This window comes from Anolis carolinensis, chromosome 2 (genome assembly GCF_035594765.1).
Source record: "Anolis carolinensis isolate JA03-04 chromosome 2, rAnoCar3.1.pri, whole genome shotgun sequence".
NCBI classification, from domain to species: domain Eukaryota; kingdom Metazoa; phylum Chordata; class Lepidosauria; order Squamata; family Dactyloidae; genus Anolis; species Anolis carolinensis.
In genome coordinates, this window is record NC_085842.1 from 51132797 (window position 1) to 51160382 (window position 27586).

General features: G+C 40.3%; 1 protein-coding gene across 2 annotated transcripts; it reads right to left on the bottom strand.

The window, feature by feature from the left end:
• Positions 1 to 637: 637 nt before the first annotated feature.
• On the bottom strand, positions 638 to 19630 carry LOC134295999 (uncharacterized). Of its 2 annotated transcripts, none has more exons than XM_062969720.1 (2): positions 17250 to 19630; positions 638 to 3175 (listed from the first exon to the last, which is right to left on the bottom strand). In XM_062969720.1, exon 1 carries the CDS (start codon positions 19546 to 19548, stop codon positions 18004 to 18006), a length of 1545 nt encoding a protein of 514 aa, XP_062825790.1. In that variant the 5' UTR covers positions 19549 to 19630; the 3' UTR covers positions 638 to 3175; positions 17250 to 18003. The 2 variants fall into 2 exon arrangements, with proteins under 2 accessions (XP_062825790.1, XP_062825789.1); XM_062969719.1 differs by having other exon boundaries at positions 638 to 3214; positions 17173 to 19630.
• Positions 19631 to 27586: the final 7956 nt, after the last annotated feature.

The following is a 27586-nucleotide window of genomic DNA, read 5'->3' on the forward strand; positions in this document are numbered from 1 at the left end:
AGCGTACTACCCCCCTGCTAAGCCAGCTCCACTGGCTGCCAATATGCTACCGAGCCCAATTCAAAGTGCTGGTTTTGACCTACAAAGCCCTAAACGGTCCTGGTCCAATTTACCTGTCCGAACGCATCTCCTCCTATGAGCCCACGAGAACCTTAAGATCATCCGGGGAGGCCCTGCTCTCGATCCCACCGGCCTCACAAGCATGGCTGGTGGGGACGAGAGACAGGGCCTTCTCGGTGGTGGCTCCTCGGCTGTGGAACTCCCTCCCCAGTGACATCCGGCAGGCTCCATCCCTTTTGGGGTTCAGGAAGAAGCTGAAGACCTGGCTATGTGCGCAAGCGTTTAATGAATGAACTCAGTTAGCATTGACATGGATCGGATTAAGGCTTTTGCACAAGGTCTGATGGATGATTGGTAAATATATTTGGTGTTGCATTGTTTTAAATTTTTATATATTGTATTTTATTATGTTATTTAATTATTTTAACTGTTTTATTCTTATTTTATTGTATTATGATGTACTGTCCTACCAGTTGTGTAAGCCGCCCTGAGTCCCCTCGGGGAGAAGGGCGGGGTAGAAATATTGGAAATAAATAAATAAATAAATAAAAATAAATAAAGCGCTGAGCTGCTGAACTTCTGCACCGAATTGGGGGAGCAGAGAGAGCCCCCACTGTTAGCCCCAGCTTCTGCCAACCCTAAAGTTCAAAAACATGCAAATGAGAGTAGATGAATAGGTACTGCTCCAGCGGGAAGGTAACGGCGCTCCATGCAGTCATGCCACATGACCTTGGAGGAGGCTAAGAATAACACCAGTTCTTCAGCTTAGAAATGGACATGAGCACCAATTCCCCAAAGTCAGACACGACTGAACTTAATGTAAGGGAAAAACCTTTACCCTTTACCTTAACTACCAGCAATTCCTCAATACTTTATTTCCCATACCACCATACTTCGCCACAGCAATGCGTGGCCAGCCACAGCTAGTTATATATATATATTGTTAGCAGAGTCTCACTTCATTTTCTTCTTGGTTTAAAAAAAATTCATTTGTCTTCGCATCAGACAAGCAACCACCAGATCTTGATTTGGTTATAGCAACTATGTGTAGGATATGTGTAGGACAGCTATAATCTGTGTCAGTGAAGGAATCACTCACATCAAAGAAATCACAAATCTTCAAAGCATTTCAATAACATGAGAACAAAAAATGAAAAAATATCTTAAGTTGTTATAGTTATATCCTTATTTTCCCTCAGTTTAGGACTCAAGGCAACTTACAATAGTTAAAAAAACCTCACAATTAATACCATCATAAAATACAAAAGACTGAAAAATCATAAGAACTGGAAGACACCACAAGGGTCATTAAGTCCAACCCCCATTTAAAAGTAAATTTTAAAACAAATTAAAACACATCCGATATAGAGCACAAAGAACACAACAAATCAAGATACAGCACATTGTACAAGATCAGTTCCACCTAAGCAGAAAGTCCTCAAAGGCCTGTTGTAATAGAAAAGTTCATGTAAAGAGTAGGGACGGGAGGCTGCCAGTTTAACCGCTTCCTGCCAGAGCAAAGCAGAATGTTCACTATAGTGAAAAAAGTGAATCTGGAAGTAGTGTATACAGGCTATCACGTCTGTGCCCAATTGTAAAAAAGCTGACCAGAAAACTGAATCATTGTAACAGCAGGAATTACAAACATACAGGAAATCTGACCACAACTCTGTGAAATTAGGGGATTAAGGAAGCTCCCAAGGCACTGATGCTTTTGTGCAAACAAGCAAACTTAGAATTTTGCAAGTTTCTGCAGGATTCTTGAGTAAGGTTCCTTCTACCCTGCCATATAATCTAGATTATCAAAGTAGAAAATCTACATTATCTGCTTTGAATTGGATTATATGAGTCTACACTACCATATAATCCAGTTCAAAGCAGATATTCTAGATTTTATATGGCAGTGTAAAAGGGGTCTAAGATTGTGTTGTTGAAGGCTTTCATGGCTGGAATCACTGGGTTGCTGTGAGTTTATCGGGCTGTATGGTGATGTTGTCCAAGTGACTCTTCTCCCTTCAAGGTGTGAATGTAATTCAAGGGCATTTTAACCACAAAATTAGTCCATGGAGAAATACCTGAATCATGTGCCATCCTATAATTCCACTGCTTTGATCAGTGGGCAGCTTCCAAATCTATATCCCCCTCATCACCCAAAAGGTCAGGAACTGATAACAGATCACTTTGGTCTTTTGCTCTTCTGAAAATGTCAAGTATCACTTAATGTCTTGCTGATGTTCAACAGCAAAGACTTGCATAACTCTGTCTCTGCTGTCTTAAGAAATAGCTTTAGACTCTTTGGCAGTGTGAATGGCAAATAATAGTGCAAGAGCAGTAATTGTTTTGGTTGTCCATAGCATTGAGATGGATCATCAATCAGATTAACTTTGGGCATTAAAAGGATTAGGATGTGTCAACCAGGGGATTGCTATTGTTTACCATTGTGGAAACGTGATGTGTACCAACCAAATTTGTGTTGTCACAGTAATGTTAATAATATATGTGTAAAGATGTCATGATCATTGTGTTTTATTCATGATTGCTATGTTTAGGTTGACTGTTTAAGGTTATATATTTCAGCTATTCTTATACAGAAGCTGGGAGCCTCTAAGGCATGGCCAGGAAAAGGGGCGTGGCTTCACCTTGCTGGTGGAAGCCTTAGAATTCAAAATTTAGCAGTTGGAATTCGGCAGTTGGAGTTTGTCGGTTGAGCAGAGCAGTTGGTTCTGTTCAGTGAGAAAGGAGGGTGATCGAAAAAAAGAGATTGTGGGAGGAAGTTGAGCAGCTAGAGAGTTTTAGCGGAGAAGGGCTAAAATTGAGGTTGCTGAGCCTTTAGTAGGAATAACTAAAGAGCTGAGGCTATATCCCTAAGTCAAGGAGGGCTAGGGTTGACCAGTTGAGCTCCCCAGTCCAAGTTTGATCGGGTACAGATCAACTAAGTTCAAGAAGGACAATATTCCTAACTGAAAGAAACAAGTAATATAAAGCTGATACCATACTAAGCTCAGTGAAACTATTGAGAAATCTTGCAACACTTACTATACAGAAATAACATCGTTCACCTCAAGATATAACATTCTTGCAACCATCAAGCTTTGTGCTATAAATAAACAAGTTACTGTTTCTTCAAATGTTGCTTATTATTTGAGCAAAGCATCTTTCAAAGGTGGTGGCAGCGACAACATAGAAAAGTGGAATACATAGAGGTAGAAGGTGAATCCTTCGCATTTTGGTGGCAGTGGTGGGATCCAAAAAGATTCCATCCCTGTCATCACATCACTTCTTTACAATATGTAATAGCTAAAGTTATATTTCTATTTATTAGTTTTTACTGCTCTCTGTGTGCTTCATAGAGGTGTCTGCATATATTGCCTCTGTTATGTTAGAATGATGGTGCTGTATGAAAACAGGACAAATTGTACTTTATTGTATTCTATGATTCTGTATTTCATTTCCTAGTAAATTTTGCAACCTGGAACCATACATTTCTGAAAGATAATATCAGTATTTATCTTAAAAGTTGATGCATTGTTTCGATTGACAATTTCTATAGAAAACACTGCATGTTTTTCTGTTATATTTGTAGTCTTCACCTGTCAGATAAGGCACCCAGGAGATGGCATTGATTTTTTTTCCTCACAGAAGCCAAAAAAAATGTTTCTACTTCATTGTAAGTTTTGTATCTACTGTGTTGACATACAATGCAACAGGCTATACAAGTAAAACCCACTGCTTCATAATTTTTTTACTAGTACCTTCTAGAATAGATTTTATTGTCAGGATTTTTGTAAGTGCCAAAAAGGTTACTTTTTCAAAAGTATTCTAGATTTTTCTTCTTCTTTCTTAAATAAGTTGTAAAAGAATGCGCAATAGTAACCTTCTATAATTCATTTCACAGAGAAACAGTTTCTGGGATTGTTCTTTTAGAAGCTTTGTGTGTTTGCCCATGTTCAAAAATATAAGACAGCAGTAGTGTCAAAACAATATACTTAATAGATATATATTTTTGTGCAGCATAATGTCCTATGATATTTTTGAGCTTAACCATCACTTTGGAGATGAGTGGCAGTTATTGGGACATCTAATTAGAAACATCACTATTGGTGGTCTTCATTCTTTTCACTAGAACAATTGCATGGAGTTAATGCATTTGAAACCTCCATGGAAGCTGAGCATCCAATCCATATTCAAGTGTCCAATACGTAAGACAAAAAAATTCTGCAGGATAAAGCCTGTAGAAACATTTAACATCCTTTTAACAAAATGTCATGTTGAAGCTTATGAAAGGACGACAATTTGGACAAGAGTGAAATAGCACCTTCTCACTTCTGTTTCTCAACAACTGACATTGATAGGCACACTACCTCTAATACTGGAAATAATCTATAGCTTTTGATCATGTCTAGCACTCTGTAATAGTTTTATTCATGAATTTAAAGTCTTCCCAAGTGATAGCAATTTCTAGATATTGTGATAGTGAATTCCATAGTTTATTCACAACTGTTTTACAGCCATTATGACCAGGAACCATTTCTAAAATTAATGTTCACCATCTTAAGAAGGGAGGGTACTGGCCGATGAGATGGGCAGGACACCAGCAGCATTTTTCTTTGTCCCAGCACAAGGAACAAACTTTTTAAAATGAATATGAGAACAGATGAGCTTCCTTGGGGAGAGTGATAAAATAACTGATGATGGCAACTCCTTTCCTTTTATCTCAGGCTCGGGTTATGTTACACTAAATGTTGTTGTTGTTATTGTTGTTGTTGTTGTCATGTTAATGTTTATTTATATCCCACTTTTTCTCTCCACAAGGAGACTTAGGACCCTTCTACAATATCTGTTTTGAACCGGATTATATGAATCCACACTGCCATATAATGCAGTTCAATGTAGGCAGTCAAGGGATGACACCTAACCTCAACTGAATCTGCATCATATTTCTCCCCCATCTTGCTCTTTCCAAGTTCATCATAGTTTAAATAATGACAGTTCCAGACATACATTAAACCCACTTCACAGCGGATTTAAGAAGCCTGCTCCGAAGGGGGTTTAAGTCCGCAGCCAGGGTTAAAAAATGGGCTTTTCCCGTTGGGTTTCCACATACCATCCCAAAAAAATTCAGAATGACATCTAGCCATACCCCCCCCCCCTAGAAAACTTACTGGAAGCCATTAGGCCTCTCTTCAGGCCTGATGGAACATATCAATGACACACAAGGAGACGGGGGCCCCAAACTCTCCTGGCTCCCCCAGTTTCCTTGCACATCATTGGTATGTTCCTTCAGGCCTGAAGAGAGGCCTAATGGTGCCAGTAAGTTTTCTTTTTCTTTTTTTCTTTTTAAGGGTTTTGGGAAGGGGGTGGGTGCCATCTCTTGCCTTTTGGCTCCAGGATCCCAAAAGGTACGCGATGGGTATGCAGACAGGTCTCCGGGTGGTCACAGAATTACCCAGCAGTCTATCCCCATGGCCCATAGCCCATTAGACCCACACCTTTCACAAAGGCACGGGTCTATTAGGATATCAAATTAATTTGGGATAAAACAGGGTTTTCCTGCTTTGTCTTGAATTAATCCTCTTTTACTGGAGGCATCTTTTGGACATCTCCAATAAAAGTGCGATAAGGCCCGGGATATGGGCCCTGTCTGGATGGGCCTTAAGTTCTATGTCAATTAAATGGCCCATATTAAACCCAGCTCTCCATGTCTTATCTGTTATTGTATGTTCAGTCACAAAATATTAAACACTGAAAAAGACAAGGGACAGTGCTTGTCTTGACCATTTCTTTAGAATCCATTATACTTTCCAAAGGCATTCTCCCTGTGGCCTCGTATGGCATGCTAAAAGTCATGGAAATAACCATCTGGTGTGATGAAGCATAAAACATCACACCTGCAAAGTTTGTTAGCCATGGAAATTTACAGCTGTTTCACTCCCAGAGCAGTATATTTCACATTACAGTGTGCCATATTACATTATTAAACTATAAATTTTCATAGGTAACAAATGTTGCAGGTGTGATGTTAAATGCTCAATTTCACTAGTTAATTATTTGCATGATATTTTTAACACCTTAGTAAAACATAGAAAAAGTGATATGCAGCTTGTAAAACTATTTCCATTCTTTAGTGGTAAAAAGGGGGAAGATTAAAATGTAATACAGACACATCGGCAGAGAAAAACTTTGGGTTTTTGTTGGGTATATATTTTGTTGAGTTTATAGGTGATCGTTCTATACAAGTCTTTTTTTGTTTTTGATTGCCATGCTATTTTTGACCTTTCTTCCTGAATAGGGTATATATTATCTGCACTGTCAGATCAGCTTAAAGAATATGATGGTGAAGTCTCTCCAACTTGCCAGTAAGAGGACCTTTACCCATGGAATCCCCCAAGGCCAACAGTATAAGGTTTATACTACAGAATAAACACATTAACATAAAGCCCTCAAAACTGAGTTAACTCTCAAAAGGGCCAATAACCTTTGAGTCATAACAAAATCAACTGAAAGCTTACTACCAAGTGTTATTTGTGCTGTTTGGGCTTTAATGGGCCATTTACACATGGAAATATGCTTTACACAAGCAGCATCCAGTCTCAAACAATTACATTTGTATGTTACTCCTATTGTTTGACTCTTCCCCTCTCTAGAGACTTTAGGACAATGCATTGAGCAGGTGAATTTTGTTTGCAGTGTTCCAGTGTAGTGTAAGAATGACTAACAATGCATCTTCAGCTTCAAGATTGTACTAATCTCCCTTCCTAGATATTGAAGGTATAGGTTTACAGGTGTGCCTGTGCTGTAGAATTAATACAATTTGACACCACTTGAATTGTTAGGGAACTATGCAGATTGTAAGTTTGGTGAATCTCCAGCACTCTTTGGCAGAGAAGGCTAAAGATATTGCAAAACTATAGCCTCCAAGATTCCATAGCATTGAACTATGGCAGTCAAAATATATAAACTCTATAGTGTAGGGTTGTTGTATGTTTTCCGGGCTGTATGGCCATGTTCTAGAAATACTTCTAGAACATGGCCATACAGCCAGGAAAACATACAACAACCCTGTGATCCCGGCCATGAAAGCCTTCGACAATTTATAGTGTAGCTCTACTTTTAATGCTATTGTTACTGATCTAAGTATGGTCTATGGTGGAGGGCCATTTTATTTCACATGACAAGGCTGACAATCAACATACAATATAACTATAATGGGAAATGAGAGAAAATATTACAGCAGCATCTACATATCATTCATAACCTAACATCAAAAATATAATTCTCAGGAATGCAATCATACACTAAATAGTAAATTTTGAGGGATGAAAGCATTTCCCCTGTTTCATTTATTTTTTATTCCTCTGCTTCAATGTGCTCTGTGCTCTGCTCTTACTGGATTCAAGTTTAACTAGGCCACTTTCTAAAATTAATTCAAGAACGGGAGCATGCAAAATTTGTCTCAGCTTGCAATTTCTTCAGTTCATTTGCATCTTCCTCTGATTTGCTCATATACATTATAAGAATAGCAAATGATGTGATTATTTTTCTGTGTTATACTGATGGATGTAGACCCACACAAAATAATATTTAGACTACTGTGGGATCAAATAGAAAGCAGTTTTGTGTCACAGAAGTTCATACGCACACACACAATGATATTAACATGCAGGAAATTTATCTTTTGCTTCATTATGTCGACAAAACTTTCTAAATGCATGTATCCCTTAGATCAGGGGTCCCCAAACTAAGGCCCGGGGGCCCTCCGAGGTCATTTACCTGGCCCCCGCCCTCAGTTTTATAATATAATATATTGTATATACATATAATATTGATAATATTATAATGTAATACAATATAACACTAATAATAATACCATATAATAATATTAATTATATATTCTATATTACATATAATATTACTAATAATATTACAGTATAGTGGTATAGTTCAATATAGTAATATATAATGCTAATATTGTGCTATGCTAATAATATAATATATTGTATGTACATATAATTTGTAAGCCACTCTGAGTCCCCTTTGGGGTGAGAAGGGTGTGATACAAATGTAGTAAATAAATGCAGTAAATAAATAAATAATAAATAAATACATTTTAGACTTAGGCTCGCCCAAAGTCTGAAATGATTTGAAGACACACAACAGCAACAACAACAACAACAACAACAACAACAACCCTAATTAACTTGACTATCTCATTAGCGAGAAGCAGGCGCACATTTCCCATTGAAATCCTGATAAATGTATGTTGGTTAAAATTATTTTTATTTTTAAATATTGTATTGTTCTTTCATTGTTGTTGTTGTTTTTGCACTACAAATAAGACATGTGCAGTGTGCATCAGAATTTGTTTGTATTTTTTTTTCAAATGATAATCCAGCCCCTCAACAGTCTGAAGGATTGTGGACCGGCCCTCGGCTTAAAAAGTTTGAGGACCCCTGCCTTAGACGCTGACACTATAATCTAGCCTGGAACTAGTTTGGGAGGAACTGGGGTCACTGTACTGTAGATCAGATTGCCATTCCTGGAATTGGTTTGAGGTCAGGAAAGTGATTACATTGAATACAGAACCTGGCTTCAAATGGCATTGGAATGTTTTTCTCTGTTTCCAGGAGATATGTACACCAGAAGTATACCAGGTGAAAAAAGAGGAAAGTGACAGCAGCAATTAATTACCCCTCTTAGGAGTTAAATTAGTCTTCTGCTCTACAACCATTCCCTTGGGGCATTTTTCAGCAGTATGCGGAGGTGCCACCTCCTTATCAGTAGAGATTGTGAAAACCAACCCACAGAAACATGCAACAAAAATATGCTGGAAGTAACCCTATGATCCATTCTCAATTTTACTTTTCAAATGACATTTAATAAAGTCTTATTGTCTAGAGAAGAAAATGATTATGATGGCTAAGCCACACTGGAAAGTACTTCCTTTTAACAAAGAAAGTGAAGAAGGTCATTCAAAATCTACCGAACATAAAATGCTTGATGTTTGCATGCTCATTTAGATTCATGACACATTGCTAAGTTCTACATTAGGCTAATATAAAACAATATTAATGAGGAACCCAAGGTGTAATGTTCTTGCAAGAATGCTGACAAAAGTAAGACTGAGTTTTAAATGAGGACTGCTTGCTTTAGCATTATCTCTATTACAGTTAAACATGCTCTACATTTTCTGGGCAAATATCACTTGGAATTAATTGAACGGAAAGACGGATGTTCAGAAATGCATCTTCAGAGTTGGTGAGGTATGACTTTTTAATCAAACTGAGTCACTGTAAACATAAATTAGCTCTTGTTCTTCCTGCTGACTTCAAAACAAAGAAATGAATGAACCCATTTGGGTTGTTCATGAGTCTGCAATTCCAGAAATTATATATATAATGATATGTCAAGTAGAATTATCCTGTTCTAACCTTTTAATGAAAACATTATTCCTTTTTGGTATCTATATAATGATTTCAAATTTCAGTAATTTTCTATTATGTTCTTAGAAGACCAGTTCTTATATTCACAACCCAGGGTTGGCTTAAACATTTTTTTTTACTTTTTCCTGGAAATCTGTGCAAGAACTGAGCTTCTTAAAAATGTTTGAGATTCAGAATGCAACTTTCAGTGATGAAATGTACTGGCTGATTATATAACACCAGAAAGGCAATAGAGTTACAAATAAGAGCATACATATTGATTGCATGCATAACAGAGATTCTCCTGGATTTCTGAAAAGAAATCACTGCTGAAGGGCTGCAAACATGCACAAGTTCAGATTCCATGCCTTGTAGACTAGCAGGCTTTGAATTATCACCATACCAAATTAGCCCAATGCTGTTTAGGGCCATAGACTCTGTAAGACCCATTGAGATGGAGAACACTCTTATTCCTTCCCTTTTTTGTTAATATTTAATTTCATGCTATCTGTAGCTCTAAAAAGGTGATCATTTTCTTTGTATCATATGCCTTTGAACTTATCTTCATCTTAAACTACAAATGGTACATTGGAGTGAAGCACCATTGTAGTTAATTGAGGTGTGCATTTATTCTCAAGAGGGGGTGAAAGTTGTATCAGCCCAGCCAAGAACCTGTATGGGGAAGCACAGTTTCATTTTATCAATAAATTCAGGCTAATAGGAACCATGCCAGGCTAGAAGACTACAACAAGCTAAAATCTTTTTGTGTCCATTGCTTGCTGTGGCACAGAATAAGCTGTTGGATGGATTGGGTTGCTTTCCTATGGTGATATTGAGGAAGCTGGTCTAGATGGTAGGCTTGTCCGATCGATGGAAAAAATGTTTCAATTCTCGTTTCTAAAGTAGGGGGTGCCGGCGCTTCGATATAGAAATTATTTCCGAATTTTTCACCCAAAAATTTCGGATATTTCCAAAAATTCGTAATGATTCTTAATGTTTCTAAAATGGTGGACGCGCATGCGCAATCGCCAAAAAAAAAGGAAACCGGGGGGGACTTTTACAGGACTCTCCCACCCTCATTTCTTGAGCTATCCTCATCAAATTTGGTACAGTGGGAGATCACATTCAACACTCTTTGCTCAACAAATTGCAGAACGTTTCCTGTCTCCTATGATTTTTGGCGAATTTTTATAACTTTTTATAATACACTATTTTTCAATATTTGAAGAAACCTGTTCCTGGTTTGAAAGTCTTATTTCCTGTTCAATTGGGTTCTTATCACTGTAAAAGTCCCTCTTCTACTTGTGTAGACTTTGGATTAGAAATGCAGCACACGCCAAGCAATGCCTTGGCAGGAGTGCCACTGTCCTTTGGAAACTATAAATTGCCTTTGAACCTTTTGATCAATGGTGCCACTGGCTGACCTTGTGGTTGCAAAAATGAAACTCTGGCTGAGGACTTTGGATTAGAAATGCAGCACACGCCAAGCAATGCCTTGACAGGATTGGCAATGTCCTTTGGAAACTATAAATTGCTGTGGACCCTCTATTGAATCAAATCAATGTCTGACTTTGTGATTTCAGAAATAAAACTCAGCCCAAGGCTTGGGAATAGAAATGGAGCGCGAGGGAAGCAATGCCTTGGCAGGAGTGCCCACGTCCTTTGGAAACTATAAATTGCTGTGGACCCTCTATTGAATCAAATCAATGTCTGACTTTGTGATTGCAGAAATAAAACTCAGCCCAAGGCTTGGGAATAGAAATGGAGCGTGAGGGAAGCAATGCCTTGGTGGGTGCCCACGTCCTTTGGAAACTATTTCTTCCAATGTACCCTTTTAGGTTTGAAAACAATGTGTGTCTTTGTGATTGCTGCAATAACACTCAGCCCGGGGGCTTGGGATTACAAACGGAGCGGGAGGGAAGCAATGCACTTGCAGGGACGCAGCCGTCCTTTGGAAACTCTAACTTCTTATGCCCCCCCCCCTTTCAGGATTGCTAAGAAAGGCTGATCTAGTGATTGCTAAATTTAAAAAAAAAAGGCAGAGGTATTTAGAAATGGAGCGTCAGGAAAGCAATGCCTTGGCGCCCACGTCCTTTTAAAAATAAAAATTGCCTAAAGCCACAGCAAGGACTCTGCCAGATTCCACAAGCCCCAAGCCAATTTCCCCCAAAAAAACACAATATCGAACCAGCAACAACAGCCACTCAGCCAGCCCTTAACAGACCCAACCCCCTACAGCCAGAACACTTAGCCCTCTCTCCCCTCAATGCAAGCAAGCCAAGCAGCTTGATTCCCAGCGCGGCGCGAACCACCCTCTCTGCTCGGTATCCTAGCCCCGAATGGCTTGCCTGGGTTGGGGAGGGGTTTTTTATAGAGATCTTACACATGGACGCGGAGGACGCTAGCCCTCACCTTTTCCAGCCATCGTGGAAGTCTCTGATTGGCCAGGGAGCGGCAGCCATTTTAGGCTGTGCTAGGTTCCCATTCAAGTTAGGTTGCAGAAACAAAAAAAATTAAAAAATATATTTTTTTAAAAATATAAAAAAAATGTTTTGGGAGGAAAAAATTTAACGAAATATTAAGAAACAATTAGAGAATGGGCCAACGATGGTTCAAATTACATTGCCAGTTGCGCCCAGGGACAACGTTTCAATACTCGGTTCAAAAAGCGAGAACAATCCGAAATAATTCCGAAATAAGAATCATAACGAAATTTTGGACAACCTTACTAGATGGCTTGCAAAGTGTAAGGTTGATGGTTAAGCTAGCTAACTCCTACTAGATGTTTGGAAGGGACTGCGGAGCAAGTGCTCACTTTCTAAATAACTGTTTTCTAGGTCACTGCTTCTTAAACCATGGGTTTTGACTTCAAATGGGGTCCCCTTACTTCAAATGGGGTTATGTTGGAGTTGCAAAATAACTGACAACAGTAAAAGTGTTTTTGAATGCCACCCAGACATTTACATGAATCTATTAGCAACAAAGTGCATTCTTTACAGTGAACTCTGCAGAAAATCTTTCATATAACAAAAAATATTGGCCTGTTTAGCAAGACTTGCAAATGTTGATTTATTACCAGTGAATGTTTGATTTTTATACCTATTTTATATATCTATATACTTGGAGGCACATAAAAATTTTTAGGTGGAAAGGAATCATGAAAAACAACTTCGGCCGGAAAGGGGTTACAAATAAAAAAGTTTAAGAAACCATGTTCTAGGTAAAGATACTCTCCTGTATCATGGGGTTCTTCAATCCTATACCTTCCAACATTTCAGTATATCTATGACCAAGGAACATCAGACTTTGGATAAGATGGCAAACATGGGGAAGAATACACAAGCTAGGAGAGACTGTAGCAGTTTGCCTAAGCCTACTGAGAAGAGAGGACCAGTCAGGGAGATGCTTACAACAGGGTCTTATGATGAAGGCTATCTCAACACTATATTTTCAGCATAACTAACAGCCAAGAACTTAATTACTTTAAAGCTGTGACATTCATATCTTTGAGAGAGATGTTGTGGATCAGAACATATCTAGCACAATAATCCTTAAAGATAAAATACCTATACTGAAATGAGACTTGGAAGACATATTCTGATTATGAAGAAAATAGTCACATCCTCAGCTGAAGAAAACAAACATAGTTCCATTAGTGCATGGCTCCATTAACTTGCACACAGAAGTTAAACTCCAGCTGTTCAGGAGGTATAACCAACAACAGCAACAAAATGTACTTGGCAAAGGCTGAGGTAAATGTCTCTCTCTCTCTCTCTGCTTGTTACTCTAAACTTTATTTCCTCACAGTCACCTTGTACCCTCTCCACCTATTTGTTGAAACTTCCTGTGGAATGAAAAGGCCATTTCCAAAAAAAGGATGAAGTTTATATTGAATTTTCCACCAGCCTTCTCTGAATGTATTATTGCAATATTGAGTACTTGCTGCAGAAATAGGACCTTGGAGAATAAAATTATAAATAAACCCTGATTGCCACCAGAGGTCTTCATTGCCACATATAGGTAATCTTACAGTTGCCTTTCCTCAATGTGTGTCTGAGTCCAAAAGATAGCAGTTTTTGCTAATGAAACTGAATATATTGGCCTTAAGTCTTCCTCTGCTATGGTGTGTTTTGTTGTTACAAGGCATAAATAAAGTCTGAAATTTCCAACATTCCAAACAGTAATATTTTTAGCTGAGAAAACAAAATGCATCATGTATATTTTTTATAAAAACCCACTGTGAATAACTATTCTACTCTCTATGTTATGGAAATTTTAACAACAAGCAACTAAATCTGGAACACACTGAAAAACTGCAATGAGAATTAAAGGACTCAGCGGATCATACAGCCCACTACCTGCCAAATCTTCTAGTCTCGGTTCTGGTTTGTTTTATATTTACCACTGTTTTTAAGCTGTCTTTATGGAATTTGCTGTTTACTTTTCTTGTTCCATGTTTTCTTGTTCTAGAAGTTTTTATTCTTCTTGTAGTTCATAATCACAGCATGGTTACTGGTGGCATTTAAATATTTGAATTGAGAACTGGATCAAACTCCTCTGTTCCAACTTCACCAGGTCATTAGAATTGGCTTTGTAGGTGAAAATCTCACCTCAAACAGACAGGTATATCATTTTTTCCCCAAAATACATAGGGGAAAGCATCAGAAGTTGAAAATGTTTTACTACCTGAGGAAAATGAGAAGATGGACTCTTCCCAGTTTGTGTGCAGAAGTTTACAAAATTGCCAGTTGGATTTTACTTTGGCCCTAGTGTTGCAGATCATGCACTTTGATTTCACATCAGGTCAGGAGACCACATGACCTTCATATTCATCTCTTTTAAAATCTTGTTGACGCTTTTCATCACTTAGTAGTCACTATCTGAGATAGCTGCCTCAGTCTTCATGATGAGAGGTTCATAACTGACAAAAAGGCAGAACCTCAGCTTACTTTATTTAATTTCAGGAAGTGGCTGAGATATCCCCCAATACATTGTTTACAACTAAAAAATATCTCTCAATCTCTTTGCGATTCCTAAAACAAGCATGGCAACAGAGGCACATCATACTAAAATATTGCTGTGGGCATTAAAGGAATAATACAGTAGGACCAAAAGAGTCATTATGATGAGTAGCTTTTTGCTTTTTTAAGTTTGGGGAAAATGGGAGAAAGTTATTGACCACATCATAATCACAATTAAGATGAGGAAGAGCTCCAAAAGAAGAAAAGGGGAAGGAATATTTGATGTGTGGAAAGCACCCCAAACTATCCTCCCCTACTTTAAAACTGGACAAATAGCAAACATTGTGCTGTTGTTGTTCTTGTTTAATGCTGCTAAGTTGAGTTTGACTTATGGCAAGTCTATGAATAGAGCATTTCCAAGTCACTCTGTCATCAAATCAGGGTTTACAGACTCAGAACTGTGGATTCTTTTATTGAGTGTATCCATCAGTAATATGGTCTTCTTCTTTTACTAATGCCTTGTAGCTTACAAATTGTACCCCCATACATAGGCCAAGATCCTGTGTAACAAAGTACAGTGTAAGATTTTCTCATGCAAAAACCTTTCCTCACATTGCTACCCCAACCTCCCAAAGACTCACCATAGTCATTCAGTGGCTGGTGGAATGTTTATGTGCATTGGTAGAGGTGGAAGGGGGAGAGTATTGGAGAAACATCTAGCTATGCCCCACAATCAGACCAAGAATATTATCTGACGGATGTGCCAAGGTCCTCCAAAAATCACAATGTATAATGGCATTGTTCTGGCAATTACAATTCTCCAATTCCTCTCCACCACTACTATGGCCCCTTCTACTCTACATATAAAATCCAGATTATCTGTTCTGAAGTGGATTATATGGCAGTGTGGACTCATATAACCCAGTTCAAAGCAGATCATGTGTATTTTCTGCTTTGATAATCTGGAATATATGGCAGTGTAGAAGAGGCCTATGGGGCCTGGAGGGGAGTTGCTCTCATAGAAAAATGGTAAATAATGGAAGAAGAGAATACTAACCTTTGTGGGTGCTTCCAAACAGGATCCAAAATATAGGGCTTGTTGAGCTTTTATCTGAGGTGTCCAAATGATGCCTCAGGGTAAAAGCAAATTAATTTGGGACAAAACAGGTACACCTTGCTTTATCCCAAATTAATTTGATACCCCATTAGACCTGGGACTTCCTGAAAGGCCCGGGTCTAATGGGGTACTGGGCCTGTGGGGACTGACCCATGGGTAGTCCTGGGACTACCTGGGTGTCCATCCCCACAATTACCTCACTTCTTCAGACTTCCAAATGCCTGGAGGAGCATAAGACACCCACTCCCTTCTTCAACCCCCCCCCCTAAAAAACAGCCCTAAAAAGTTGTAAAAACTTACCGGGCCACCATTACGGTGGTCTTGGAGTCTTCCTGGCATGTAGAAATGACACACCAGGAGACAGGAAAACTGCTCCTCCCCGCCCCACCCCCCATCTCCTGGCACATCATTTCTATGAGCCAGGAGGACTTCAGGACCTGGTAGGTTTTTCAACTTTTTAGGGCTGTTTTTGGAGTTTTTTGGGGTGGCCCCATGTCATTCTGGTAGTTAGCCTGTGAGAAAGCCTTTTTTGGGGGGGGGGGGGAGGGTGGCAGCGCAGGGACCTTCCGAAGCAGGTTTTTTAAACCCACACCAAAGCTGGTTTAAGCCCTGTCAGGAAGCGTCCTCCATTGACTAAAAAACAAGAAGACATATGCAAGTGTATGTAGTGCATATGCTTTGTCCATAATTAACAGGATTGTTGATTGCTACCTTTTGATTTAGTTAAATGAGAATAAATGTGAAATATTTCTCAGATCAAAACAAAATGTGAGTGCATAGTATATCTATCTATCTTTCTATCTACATGTGGTAGCTTTGTCCCATTTAGAATAGATCCACACAATCAGTTATGAAATAGTGTAGTCAGTATGTATAGTAGAATCTCACTTATCCAACATTCGCTTATCCAACATTCTGGATTATCCAACACATTTTTGTAGTCAATGTTTTCAATACATCGTGATATTTTGGTGCTAAATTCGTAAATACAGTAATTACTACATAGCATTACTGTGTAGAACTACTTTTTCTGTCAAATTTGTTGTATAACATAATGTTTTGGTGCTTAATTTGTAAAATCATAACCTAATTTGATGTTTAAAAGGCTTTTCCTTAATCTCTCCTTATTATCCAACATATTCGCTTATCCAACATTCTGCTGGCCCGTTTACATTGGATAAGTGAGACTCTACTCTATTTGGATGTTATCAATTCAATCAGTTTACTCTAATCACAATAAGCAAAAAGGTTTAGGAGTATATTCACAACATTCTCAATGTACTTACATTCGGGACCTATGTTATGTAGTGATCTGAATGCTCAAGCAGGACTAATCTGCACTACATCATAAAACTCTTTGGGCTCATTTCCATTTAATTCTGCAAACAGCACCAAAATGTCACCCGTGTTCAAACTGGCAAATTGGGCATGGTTCTTTTGGTTCATTTTAATGTCCTCAGTGATGTACATACATTTATGTTTCCTGTTCTGCATTTCCCTTTACATAGTACTGCCTGTGTAAAGACTTGATGTGATGACAGGGATGGAATCTTTTTGGATCCCACCGCTGCCACCAAATTGCGAAGGATTCAACTTCTACCTCTATGTATCCTACTTTTCAATGTTGTCGCTGCCACCACCTTTGAAAGATGCTTTGCTCAAATAATAAGCAACATTTGAAGAAACAGTAACTTGTTTATTTATAGCACAAAGCTTGATGGTTGCAAGAATGTTATATCTTAAGTTGAACGATGTTACTTCTATACAGTAAGTGTTGCAAGACTTCTCAATAGTTTCACTGAGCTTAGTATGGTATCAGCTTTATATTACTTGTTTCTTTCAGTTAGGAATACTGTCCTTCTTGAACTTAGTTGACCTGTACCCGATCAAACTTGGATTGGGGAGTTTAACTGGTTAACCCTAGTCTTCCTTGACTTAGGGATGCAGCCTCAGCTCTTTAGTTATCTCTACTAAAGGCTCAGCAACTTTAATTTTAGCCCTTCTCCGCTAAAACTCTCTAGCTGCTCAACTTCCTCCCACAATCTCTTTTTTTTGATCACCCTCCTTTCTCACTGAACAGAACCAACTGCTCTGCTCAACCGACAAACTCCAACTGCCGAATTCCAACTGCTAAATTTTGAATTCTAAGGCTTCCACCAGCAAGGTGAAGCCACGCCCCTTTTCCTGGCCATGCCTTAGAGGCTCCCAGCTTCTGTATAAGAATAGCTGAAATATATAACCTTAAACAGTCAACCCTAACATAGCAATCATGAATAAAACACAATGATCATGACATCTTTACATACCTTCCAACCCGGAAAGATTATTTTTGCTTTTTCTAGACCCAGAATAAGCAAAAATAATAGAGAGTAACACCAAATACATATCTATACATAAACATAGCATCATACCTTAAACTCTAAATACAAACCTGTAAGTCTTCCGATCAAGGTGCTCTGGATAGAGCATCAGCTACTACATTACATTTGCCCTTTATATGTTTAATATCAAATGTAAAGTCCTGTAGTGATAAACTCCATCTCAATAATTTGTTATTGGTCCCTTTTACATTATCCAACCATCTTAGGGGTGCGTGATCAGTTTGTAACGTAAACTTCCTTCCCCACAAGTATGGTTTCAGTTTCTTTATGGACCAAATTATCGAGTAACATTCCTTCTCGATTGTGGACATGCTAAGCTCATTAGAATGCCACTTCTTACTGAGGAATAGTATGGGCCTATCCTCTCCATCTTCATCAATTTGACTTAGGACTGCTCCTAGTCCAGTGTCTGAAGCGTCACAAGTTAAAATAAATGGATTATCAAAATTTGGGGCTTTCAAAACCGAATCAGAAGTAAGGGCCCTTTTTAAATTGTCCATGGATTCCTGACACTTGGAAGACCATATTACTTGGTTTGGGTGTTTCTTTTTTGTAAGGTCTGATAATGGGGCAGCTAAATTACTGAAAGACGGAATGAACTTTCGGTAATATCCGGCCAAACCAAGAAATGATCTAATTTGTTTTTTTGTTTTCGGGATTGGCCATTGGTGTATATCTTTGACCTTGGTAGGATCAGGTCTGATACACCCTCCACCTATAATATGTCCCAAATACTTAGACGTATGGTTTCCTAACTTGCATTTAGAAGCTTTAATAGTTAACCCAGCTTCTAATAACCTGCCCAACACAAAATCAAGATGCTTAAGATGGTCCTCCCTACAATCACTATAGATACCTTTAACTTCTCTTTGTTGTGATGGAGATAAGTCTGAATTTATGGATACTTTATCCAAGTTTCTATGTATCTCCCTATTACCTTCCCAAAATGAAAAAGGACCTGTATCTTCCTCTGATACTATACAGTAAACATTTGCCGACCTATTTACATACGGCTTAATCATGTTTACATGCACCCGTTTCTCAATCCCCAATCGTTCATCTAGGATTTCACAGTTCACATGGTTCTGCTTCCTGACGATCCTCCACGGTCCAGTCCAGTCCATCTGTAGTTTGTTGTTCTTGTTGGGTGTTAAAAACAGGACCTCATCTCCGACGTTGAAGTCTCGGGGTCTCGACGTTGCGTCGTATCGGGTCTTTTGTTGCTCCTGGGCCGTCATAAGATGTTCCTGGGCGATGTCCCTGGCCATCTTTAATGTTGACTGAAGATCCTTGATGTAGTCGTCGACAGGAACAGGATCTGGCGTAGGACTTGCTTCCCAGTGCTCTCTGATCAAATCAAGGGGTCCACGAGCCTTCCTTCCGAATAACAATTCAAAAGGCGAGTAACCAGTGCTGTCCTGTGGGACTGATCGATATGCGAATAACAGCTGCTGCAACTTGGTGTCCCAGTCGTGGGGTCTCTGCTGGCTATAGGCCTTGATCATTTTCACTAGTGTTTTGTTCAGGTTTTCTACTAGGCCATTCGTTTGCGGATGATAAGGTGTGGACGTTAGGTGTTTAATTCCGCACAACTCTAATAACTTCTTCATTAGCCGCGAGGTGAACTGAGTCCCCAGGTCTGACACAAGCTCTCTGGGAAATCCAGTCCTTCCCCAAATTGATAACAGCGCATTGGCAATGGTGGAAGTTTCAATATTGGTCAAAGCCACTGCATCTGGATACCTGGTTGCATAGTCTATTACTGTGAGGATATATTTGTATCCTCTCCGACTGGGCTTATACAAAGGACCAACTAGATCAATCCCTACTCGGAAAAAGGGTTCCCCAACAACCGGCATGGGAACTAAAGGTGCTTTGGTCTTATCTCTTCCCGTGCTAAACCTTTGGCAAGTATCGCACGACCTGCAAAACTCCTTGATATGTTGATACATGCCAGGCCAGAAAAAGTTCTTGCTGATTCTTTGGGTGGTTTTTCTAACCCCCAAATGCCCTCCTTGTGGATTGTCATGGGCCACATCTAACAGTTGTTTCCTGTAGTTTACAGGTACCACTATTTGGGTACGTGTTTCTGGTTTATTCAAAGTCTTATGGCTTGTACTTTTCCTGTATAAAACTCCCTCCTTAAGTACGAACTTAGGAGTTTTACTTTCTTCTGTTCCTGTGGCGCTCTGAGCTTGCAAGAACAAAGGTTGTAATGTTTCATCTGCTAGCTGCTCTCGCAGTATCTCTTGTTTTCCCTCTATTCCGCTGACCAACTCAATGATGTTCGAACTAGACTCAGGAAGTTGCTCTGAGCTAGCTTGGATGGTCAAACACTTGGCTTTTGGAGTGTGGACCTCCATGTTGCCTTCATGTTTATCAGCTTCTTTCTGCCAATTCCTAACTTTTCCATCCAAATCATTCCCAATCAAACATCTGTATGGGATATCCGCGCAGACAGCGAAGTCCCACAATCCTTCCCAGCCTTTGTACTTGATGGGTAAGGATACTACAGGGGTTGGTATCGACGGACCTATCCCCTTTAAATTTATCTCTGAAGAGGGATGTTGGTATCTCTGTGGGACCACTTCAGGACGTATAATACAGACATCCGACCCAGTGTCTCTCCATCCCTGCATGTGTATCTCATCTATGACAATAGATTCTAAATAGTCTTCAGAGATTTCTCTTGAAAGGATAAATAAACATTGTTTTTCTTTTGGCCTCGCATCAGGGCTTCTAGACTTAACTTCAGGTTCTACTTCTTGTTCCATTGGAGCTCTATTTACAAAGAACGTAGACCTGTCTTTCTTGATTAAGTTACATTGGTATCTAAGATGCCCTGGCCTTCCACAATGGTAACATTTTATCTTTTCCTCAGGCCTGGCTTGGCCTGCAACTGCCTCATGCTTCCTATAGGCGGTGTTTTCTCCTGAACCTCCCCTTTGCATCTGTGTGCGTGCGTGAGGGTAAAACGTCGGCTTTAGAGGTTTTTTCTTTTTTGGTTCTTCCTCCTTCCTAAAACCTTCTTTCAAGGTAATTAGCTGGTCAATCATAACTGCAGCTTCGTTGGCTGTCTTTGGATTTCGGTCTTGAATCAGCCATCTGTATTCTGAGGGAACTAGGTGAAAGAGCTGTTCCAGCTTCAATAGTTCCTTAAGTTGCAGAAAGGAATCTACTTCAGAAGTCCTCACCCAGCTGTCAAAGTATTGAGCTTGCTTTGAAGCAACTTGCGCAAAATTTTGGTGTCTGTCCCTCTTTAAAGTTCTGAACTTTAACCTGTAAAATTCAGGCGTCAACTGAAACTTTTGTTGTACCTGCAGTTTAAACATCTTATAATCTCTGTGTCTTCAGCCATATCACTATATATTTCTAGAAGCTTTCCACTAATTTGTAGCCTCAGATATAACATCCATTTGTCTTCACTCACTTCAAAATCTTTACAGCACCTTTCAAAGGATATAAGGAACTTTTCTATATCATCTTCCTTGTTATATCTGGGAAACCTTTTTAAAATTACATCAGGCGCTTCAGCTCTCAAATCCCCTTCTTGGGTATCAGCATGAGGTTGAGAGTGTGTCAATCTTTGCTTCACCAAATCTATTTCCATTCTCCTCAACTCTAATTTTGCCTGTCTGGCTCTCTCCTCAGCTTGTCTCTCTCTTTTTCCTCAACCTCCATCTTTTTCATTTCCAATTCTTTATCCTTCTGCAGTTGCCATCGTTTTTCCTCCCATTCTCTCTCTCTTTGCTTATCCTCCAATTTCTTCATCTCTAATTGATACTTGAGAGACATTTCAGACAAGGTTACTTGTTCTGAATCTGAGGAGGAAAGCTCTCCCGCCTCCTCTGCCAACTTTTTCTGTTTCCTGGTGGCCATTTCCAGACAAGTTTTACCTCAGCCCTTTTACCTAAAGCTGATCTTCGGCACCAACTAACCTTTGCCAAACGAATTTCAGGCACTGAATCAGTTCTTGTCACACATATCCCAGGCACTGAATCAGTCTTTGTTACACGGATCCTAGGCACTGAATCAGTCTTTGTTACACGTATCCCACCGCTGCCACCAAATGTAAAGAAGTGATGTGATGACAGGGATGGAATCTTTTTGGATCCCACCACTGCCACCAAAATGCGAAGGATTCACCTTCTACCTCTATGTATTCCACTTTTCTATGTTGTCGCTGCCACCACCTTTGAAAGATGCTTTGCTCAAATAATAAGCAACATTTGAAGAAACAGTAACTTGTTTATTTATAGCACAAAGCTTGATGGTTGCAAGAATGTTATATCTTAAGTTGAACGATGTTACTTCTGTACAGTAAGTGTTGCAAGACTTCTCAATAGTTTCACTGAGCTTAGTATGGTATCAGCTTTATATTACTTGTTTCTTTCAGTTAGGAATACTGTCCTTCTTGAACTTAGTTGACCTGTACCCGATCAAACTTGGATTGGGGAGTTTAACTGGTTAACCCTAGTCTTCCTTGACTTAGGGATGCAGCCTCAGCTCTTTAGTTATCTCTACTAAAGGCTCAGCAACTTTAATTTTAGCCCTTCTCCGCTAAAACTCTCTAGCTGCTCAACTTCCTCCCACAATCTCTTTTTTTCGATCACCCTCCTTTCTCACTGAACAGAACCAACTGCTCTGCTCAACCGACAAACTCCAACTGCCGAATTCCAACTGCTAAATTTTGAATTCTAAGGCTTCCACCAGCAAGGTGAAGCCACGCCCCTTTTCCTGGCCATGCCTTAGAGGCTCCCAGCTTCTGTATAAGAATAGCTGAAATATATAACCTTAAACAGTCAACCCTAACATAGCAATCATGAATAAAACACAATGATCATGACATCTTTACAGCCTGCTACCAATTTTTCTATAAAGAAACAAATATGAATGTTGATGAGTCATTAAATAAGGACTGGAGTGAAAATATAAGGAAAAGACCTGTTTTCTACCAACAGTGAAGAAAAAGTGGGGTGGGGCAAGAGGCTTAAGAGAAAAGAAAAAATGCAGTCTTCCTTTAAAGTGTTTTGTTCCAGATAAATGACTTTTTAAAGGTTGTTATTATCATTTAATGTATTATATTAAGGTTTTAGAGTTAATACTCTACCAAGGTGAAACACAGAACACTTTTCACACATTTTTTGTATCTACTGCTCACTAGGGGAAAGTTCTCTGCTATGCAGAGATATCAAGGTCAACACATAGAATCATAGAATCATAGAATCATAGAATAGTAGAGTTGGAAGAGACCTCAAGGGCCATCTAGTCCAACCCCCCGCTAAGAAGCAGGAAATCGCATTCAAAGCACCCCCGACAGATGGCCATCCAGCCTCTGCTTAAAAGCCTCCAAAGAAGGAGCCTCCACCACGGCCCGGGGGAGAGAGTTCCACTGCCGAACAGCCCTCACAGTGAGGAAGTTCTTCCTGATGTTCAGGTGGAATCTCCTTTCCTGTAGTTTGAAGCCATTGTTCCGTGTCCTAGTCTGCAGGGCAGCAGAAAATAAGCTTGCTCCCTCCTCCCTATGACTTCCCCTCACATATTTGTACATGGCTATCATGTCTCCTCTCAGCCTTCTCTTCTGCAGGCTAAACATGCCCAGCTCTTTAAGCCTCTCCTCATAGGGCTTGTTCTCCAGACCCTTAATCATTTTAGTTGCCCTCCTCTGGACGCTTTCCAGCTTGTCAGCATCTCCCTTCATCTGCGGTGCCCAAAACTGGACACAGTATTCCAGGTGTGGTCTGACCAAGGCAGAATAGAGGGGGAGCATGACTTCCCTGGATCTAGACGTTATTCCCCTATTGATGCAGGCCAAAATCCCATTGGCTTTTTTAGCTGCCGCATCACATTGTAGGCTCATGTTTAACTTGTTGTCCACGAGGACTCCAAGATCTTTTTCGCACACACTGCTGTCAAGCCAGGCATCGTCCCCCATTCTGTATCTTTGATTTCCATTTTTTCTGCCGAAGTGAAGTATCTTGCATTTGTCCCTGTTGAACTTCATTTTGTTAGTTTCGGCCCATCTCTCTAGTCTGTCAAGATCGTTTTGAATTCTGCTCCTGTCTTCTGGAGTGTTAGCTATCCCTCCGAGTTTGGTGTCATCTGCAAATTTGATGATCGTGCCTTCTAACCCTTCGTCTAAGTCGTTAATAAAGATGTTGAACAGAACCGGGCCCAGGACGGAGCCCTGCGGCACTCCACTTGTCACTTCTTTCCATGATGAAGACGACGCATTGGTGAGCACCCTTTGGGTTCGTTCGCTTAGCCAATTACAGATCCACCTAACCGTAGTTTTGTCTAGCCCACATTTTACTAGTTTGTTTGCCAGAAGGTCGTGGGGGACTTTGTCGAAGGCCTTACTGAAATCTAGATATGCTACATCCACGGCATTCCCTGTATCGACCCAACTCGTAACTCTATCGAAAAAAGAGATCAGATTAGTCTGGCATGACTTGTTTTTGGTAAATCCGTGTTGACTATTAGCAATGACCGCATTTGTTTCTAAGTGTTTGCAGACCACTTCCTTAATGATCTTTTCCAGAATCTTGCCTGGTATTGATGTGAGGCTGACCGGACGGTAATTGTTTGGGTCGTTCTTTTTTCCCTTCTTGAAGATAGGGACCACATTCGCCCTCCTCCAATCTGCTGGGACTTCTCCTGTTCTCCAAGAACTCTCGAAGATGATTGCCAGTGGTTCTGAAATAACTTCCGCTAGTTCCTTCAATACTCTTGGATGTAGCTGATCTGGCCCTGGGGACTTGAATTCGTTTAGAGTGGCCAGGTGTTCCTGGACAACTTGTTTCCCTATTTGGGGTTGGATTTCCCCCAATCCTTCGTCCATTCCATGTTGCTGAGGTTGAAGATGGCTTTCTTTTTGTGAGAAGACCGAGGCAAAGAAGGCATTAAGTAGTTCTGCCTTTTCCCTATCCCCTGTCACCATCACCCCATCTACTCCTTGCAGTGGCCCTATCGCCTCCTTTTTCTTCCTTTTTCTACCAACATAAGCAAAAAAACCTTTTTTGTTGTTTTTTATGTCCCTGGCAAGCCTGAGCTCATTTTGCGCTTTAGCCTTGCGAACCTTTTCCCTACAGGAGTTGGCTATACGTTTGAATTCTTCTTTGGTGATTTCTCCCCTTTTCCACTTCTTGTGCATGTCACTTTTGAGCTTTAGCTCAGTTAGAAGTTCTTTGGACATCCATTCTGGCTTCTTTGCACTTGTCTTATTTTTCTTCTTTGTTGGCACTGTTTGCATTTGCGCCTTGAGTATTTCACTTTTGAAAAACTCCCATCCATCCTTAACTCCCTTGTTTTTTAATATCGGCGTCCATGGAATGCCGCTCAGTAATTCCTTCATTTTTTGGAAGTCAGCTCTCTTAAAGTCCAGAATGCGTGTTTGACTTGTCTTAGTTTCAGCATTCCTTTGTATTGCAAACTGCAGGAGCACATGGTCACTTGCCCCTAAGGATCCAACCACTTCAACTGTATTGATCAGGTCTTCCACATTTGTTAAGATTAGATCAAGAGTTGCTGATCCCCTTGTTGCCTCTTCTACCTTCTGGACCATAAAATTATCTGCAAGGCAAGTGAGGAATTTGTTGGACTTTGTACTCTTGGCTGAGTTTGTTTTCCAGCAGATATCGGGATAATTGAAATCGCCCATGACTACTATATCTCTTCTTTGTGCCTGTTTGGTCAGCTGTTGACAGAAGGCTTCATCAAGTCCTTCATCCTGACTCGGAGGTCTGTAGTAGACACCCACGACAAGATCTTTTTGAGTCCCGGTTCCCTTGATTCTTATCCAGATGCTTTCAAGCTGGTTTCCCGGAGTACAGTCTTGCATTTCTTCTGCAACGTAACTGTTTTTGACATATAAAGCTACTCCCCCTCCTCTCCCCTTTGTTCTATTTCTGTGAAAGAGGTTATAGCCCTCAATGGTTAAATTCCAGTGATGGGAGTCATCCCACCAGGTTTCAGTGATGCCTATGACATCGTATGTGTGGTGCTGTGCTAGGAGTTGGAGTTCGTCTTGCTTATTTCCCATGCTCTGAGCATTAGTGTAAAGACATGTAAGCCCCTGTGACCTCCCCTCGAACTGTTTATTTGGGATTATTGTGCTCTCTGTACTTGGTCCTTGCTGTGTTTGTGCAGCCCTCCGTTTAGCCTTACGGCGGTTCCCTGTGGTCGTGGGTAATATAGTGTTCGCCAGGCTGTTGTTCCCCTCCCCCAGTGGATTTAGTTTAAAGTGCGCCTGATGAGGTTTGTGAGTCTGTGTGCAAAAAGATGTTTTCCTACTTGTGTGAGATGCACCCCATCGCTTGCCAGTAGTCCATCCTCTTGGAAGAGTAGACCATGGTCAAGGAAGCCAAAATGCTCCTCTTGACACCATTTTCTGAGCCAGTTATTGACCTGTACTATTTTTCCGGCCCTTGTAGAGCCATGTCCTACAACGGGGAGGAGGGATGAAAAGATCACATGTACATTATACAGTTTTAGCTTTGTTCCCAGAGCTCGAAAATCATTTGTGATCTTTTGAAAAGTATGCCTAGCGGTGTCATTGGTACCTACATGAATCAACATAAGGTGGGGAGGGTGATGGGGCTTTAGGAGCCTGCTGAGCCTCTGAGTGATATGGTGTATTTTTGCCCCCGGGAGGCAGCATGTTTCTCGAGCCATCCCATCTGGTCTGGAAATGATGGCTTCCGTTCCTCTAAGGAGGGAGTCACCTACTACCAAGACCTGTTTCCTTTGAGGATTGACAGGGTCCCTTTTGTGCAAGACAGTGTGTATGTCCCCTGAAGAGTGTTCCTGTTGAAGTGAATCATGTAGGTGTAAAGTGTTGTCCTCCTCCTCAACATCCCCAGTGCATTCATCAATGACAATCCATTGAGATACATCCGAGAGCCCATTACTCTCCCAAGGATGTTCCTGTTGCTCCTGGTCTATGATTGGGGATGGAGCATTTGCATGATTACATAAGTGTGACTGTGGTGATGCACTGTCCCTGTCAGGGCTATCCCCTGCGCATTGATCCAGGATGGTCCACTGAGTGGTATCTAAGAAACTGTGGTCCTCCACAAGATGTGTTTCCTGATTGTATGTTAATGATGTAAGAATTTCAAATCTGTTGTGTAAATGCAGCTGAGCAGAGGAGTTCTGTGGAGGCTGCCTGGTCCTGCGTCTCCTTCTATGGGTGACCTCCTTCCAAGCCTGAGGGTTGTCTACCTTTGAGTTGATCTCCCCATAAGGTTCCTGATCATGGTCTTGGTGGTGTTGGTGTGATGCAGGCTGCTGATCTACAGCAGCGTGTTGTGCAGTGTCCAAGAAGAGCTCGAGTGCCTGAATGTCCTTAAGGGTCTTAATACGGTGCTCGAGCTGTTGGATCCTCTGCTCCATCAGAGTCATCTGTTTGCATTTGGAGCAGATGTAGTTGTCTAGTTTTTGTGTGAAAAAGCGGAACATGCCACAGCTGGTGCATGTGATGGGAATGTTTTGCTTTTGTTGCATCTCTTGGTGAGCGTGGTGGCCAAGTGGGATCTTTGTACAGTTAAGTAATATGCACGCACTTTATGTGCAGACTGCAACAAACCACGTCTTTGTGTATTTGTTTATGTTGCTTTGTTTCCTGTATGTACTGCAAAGGATAGTTAG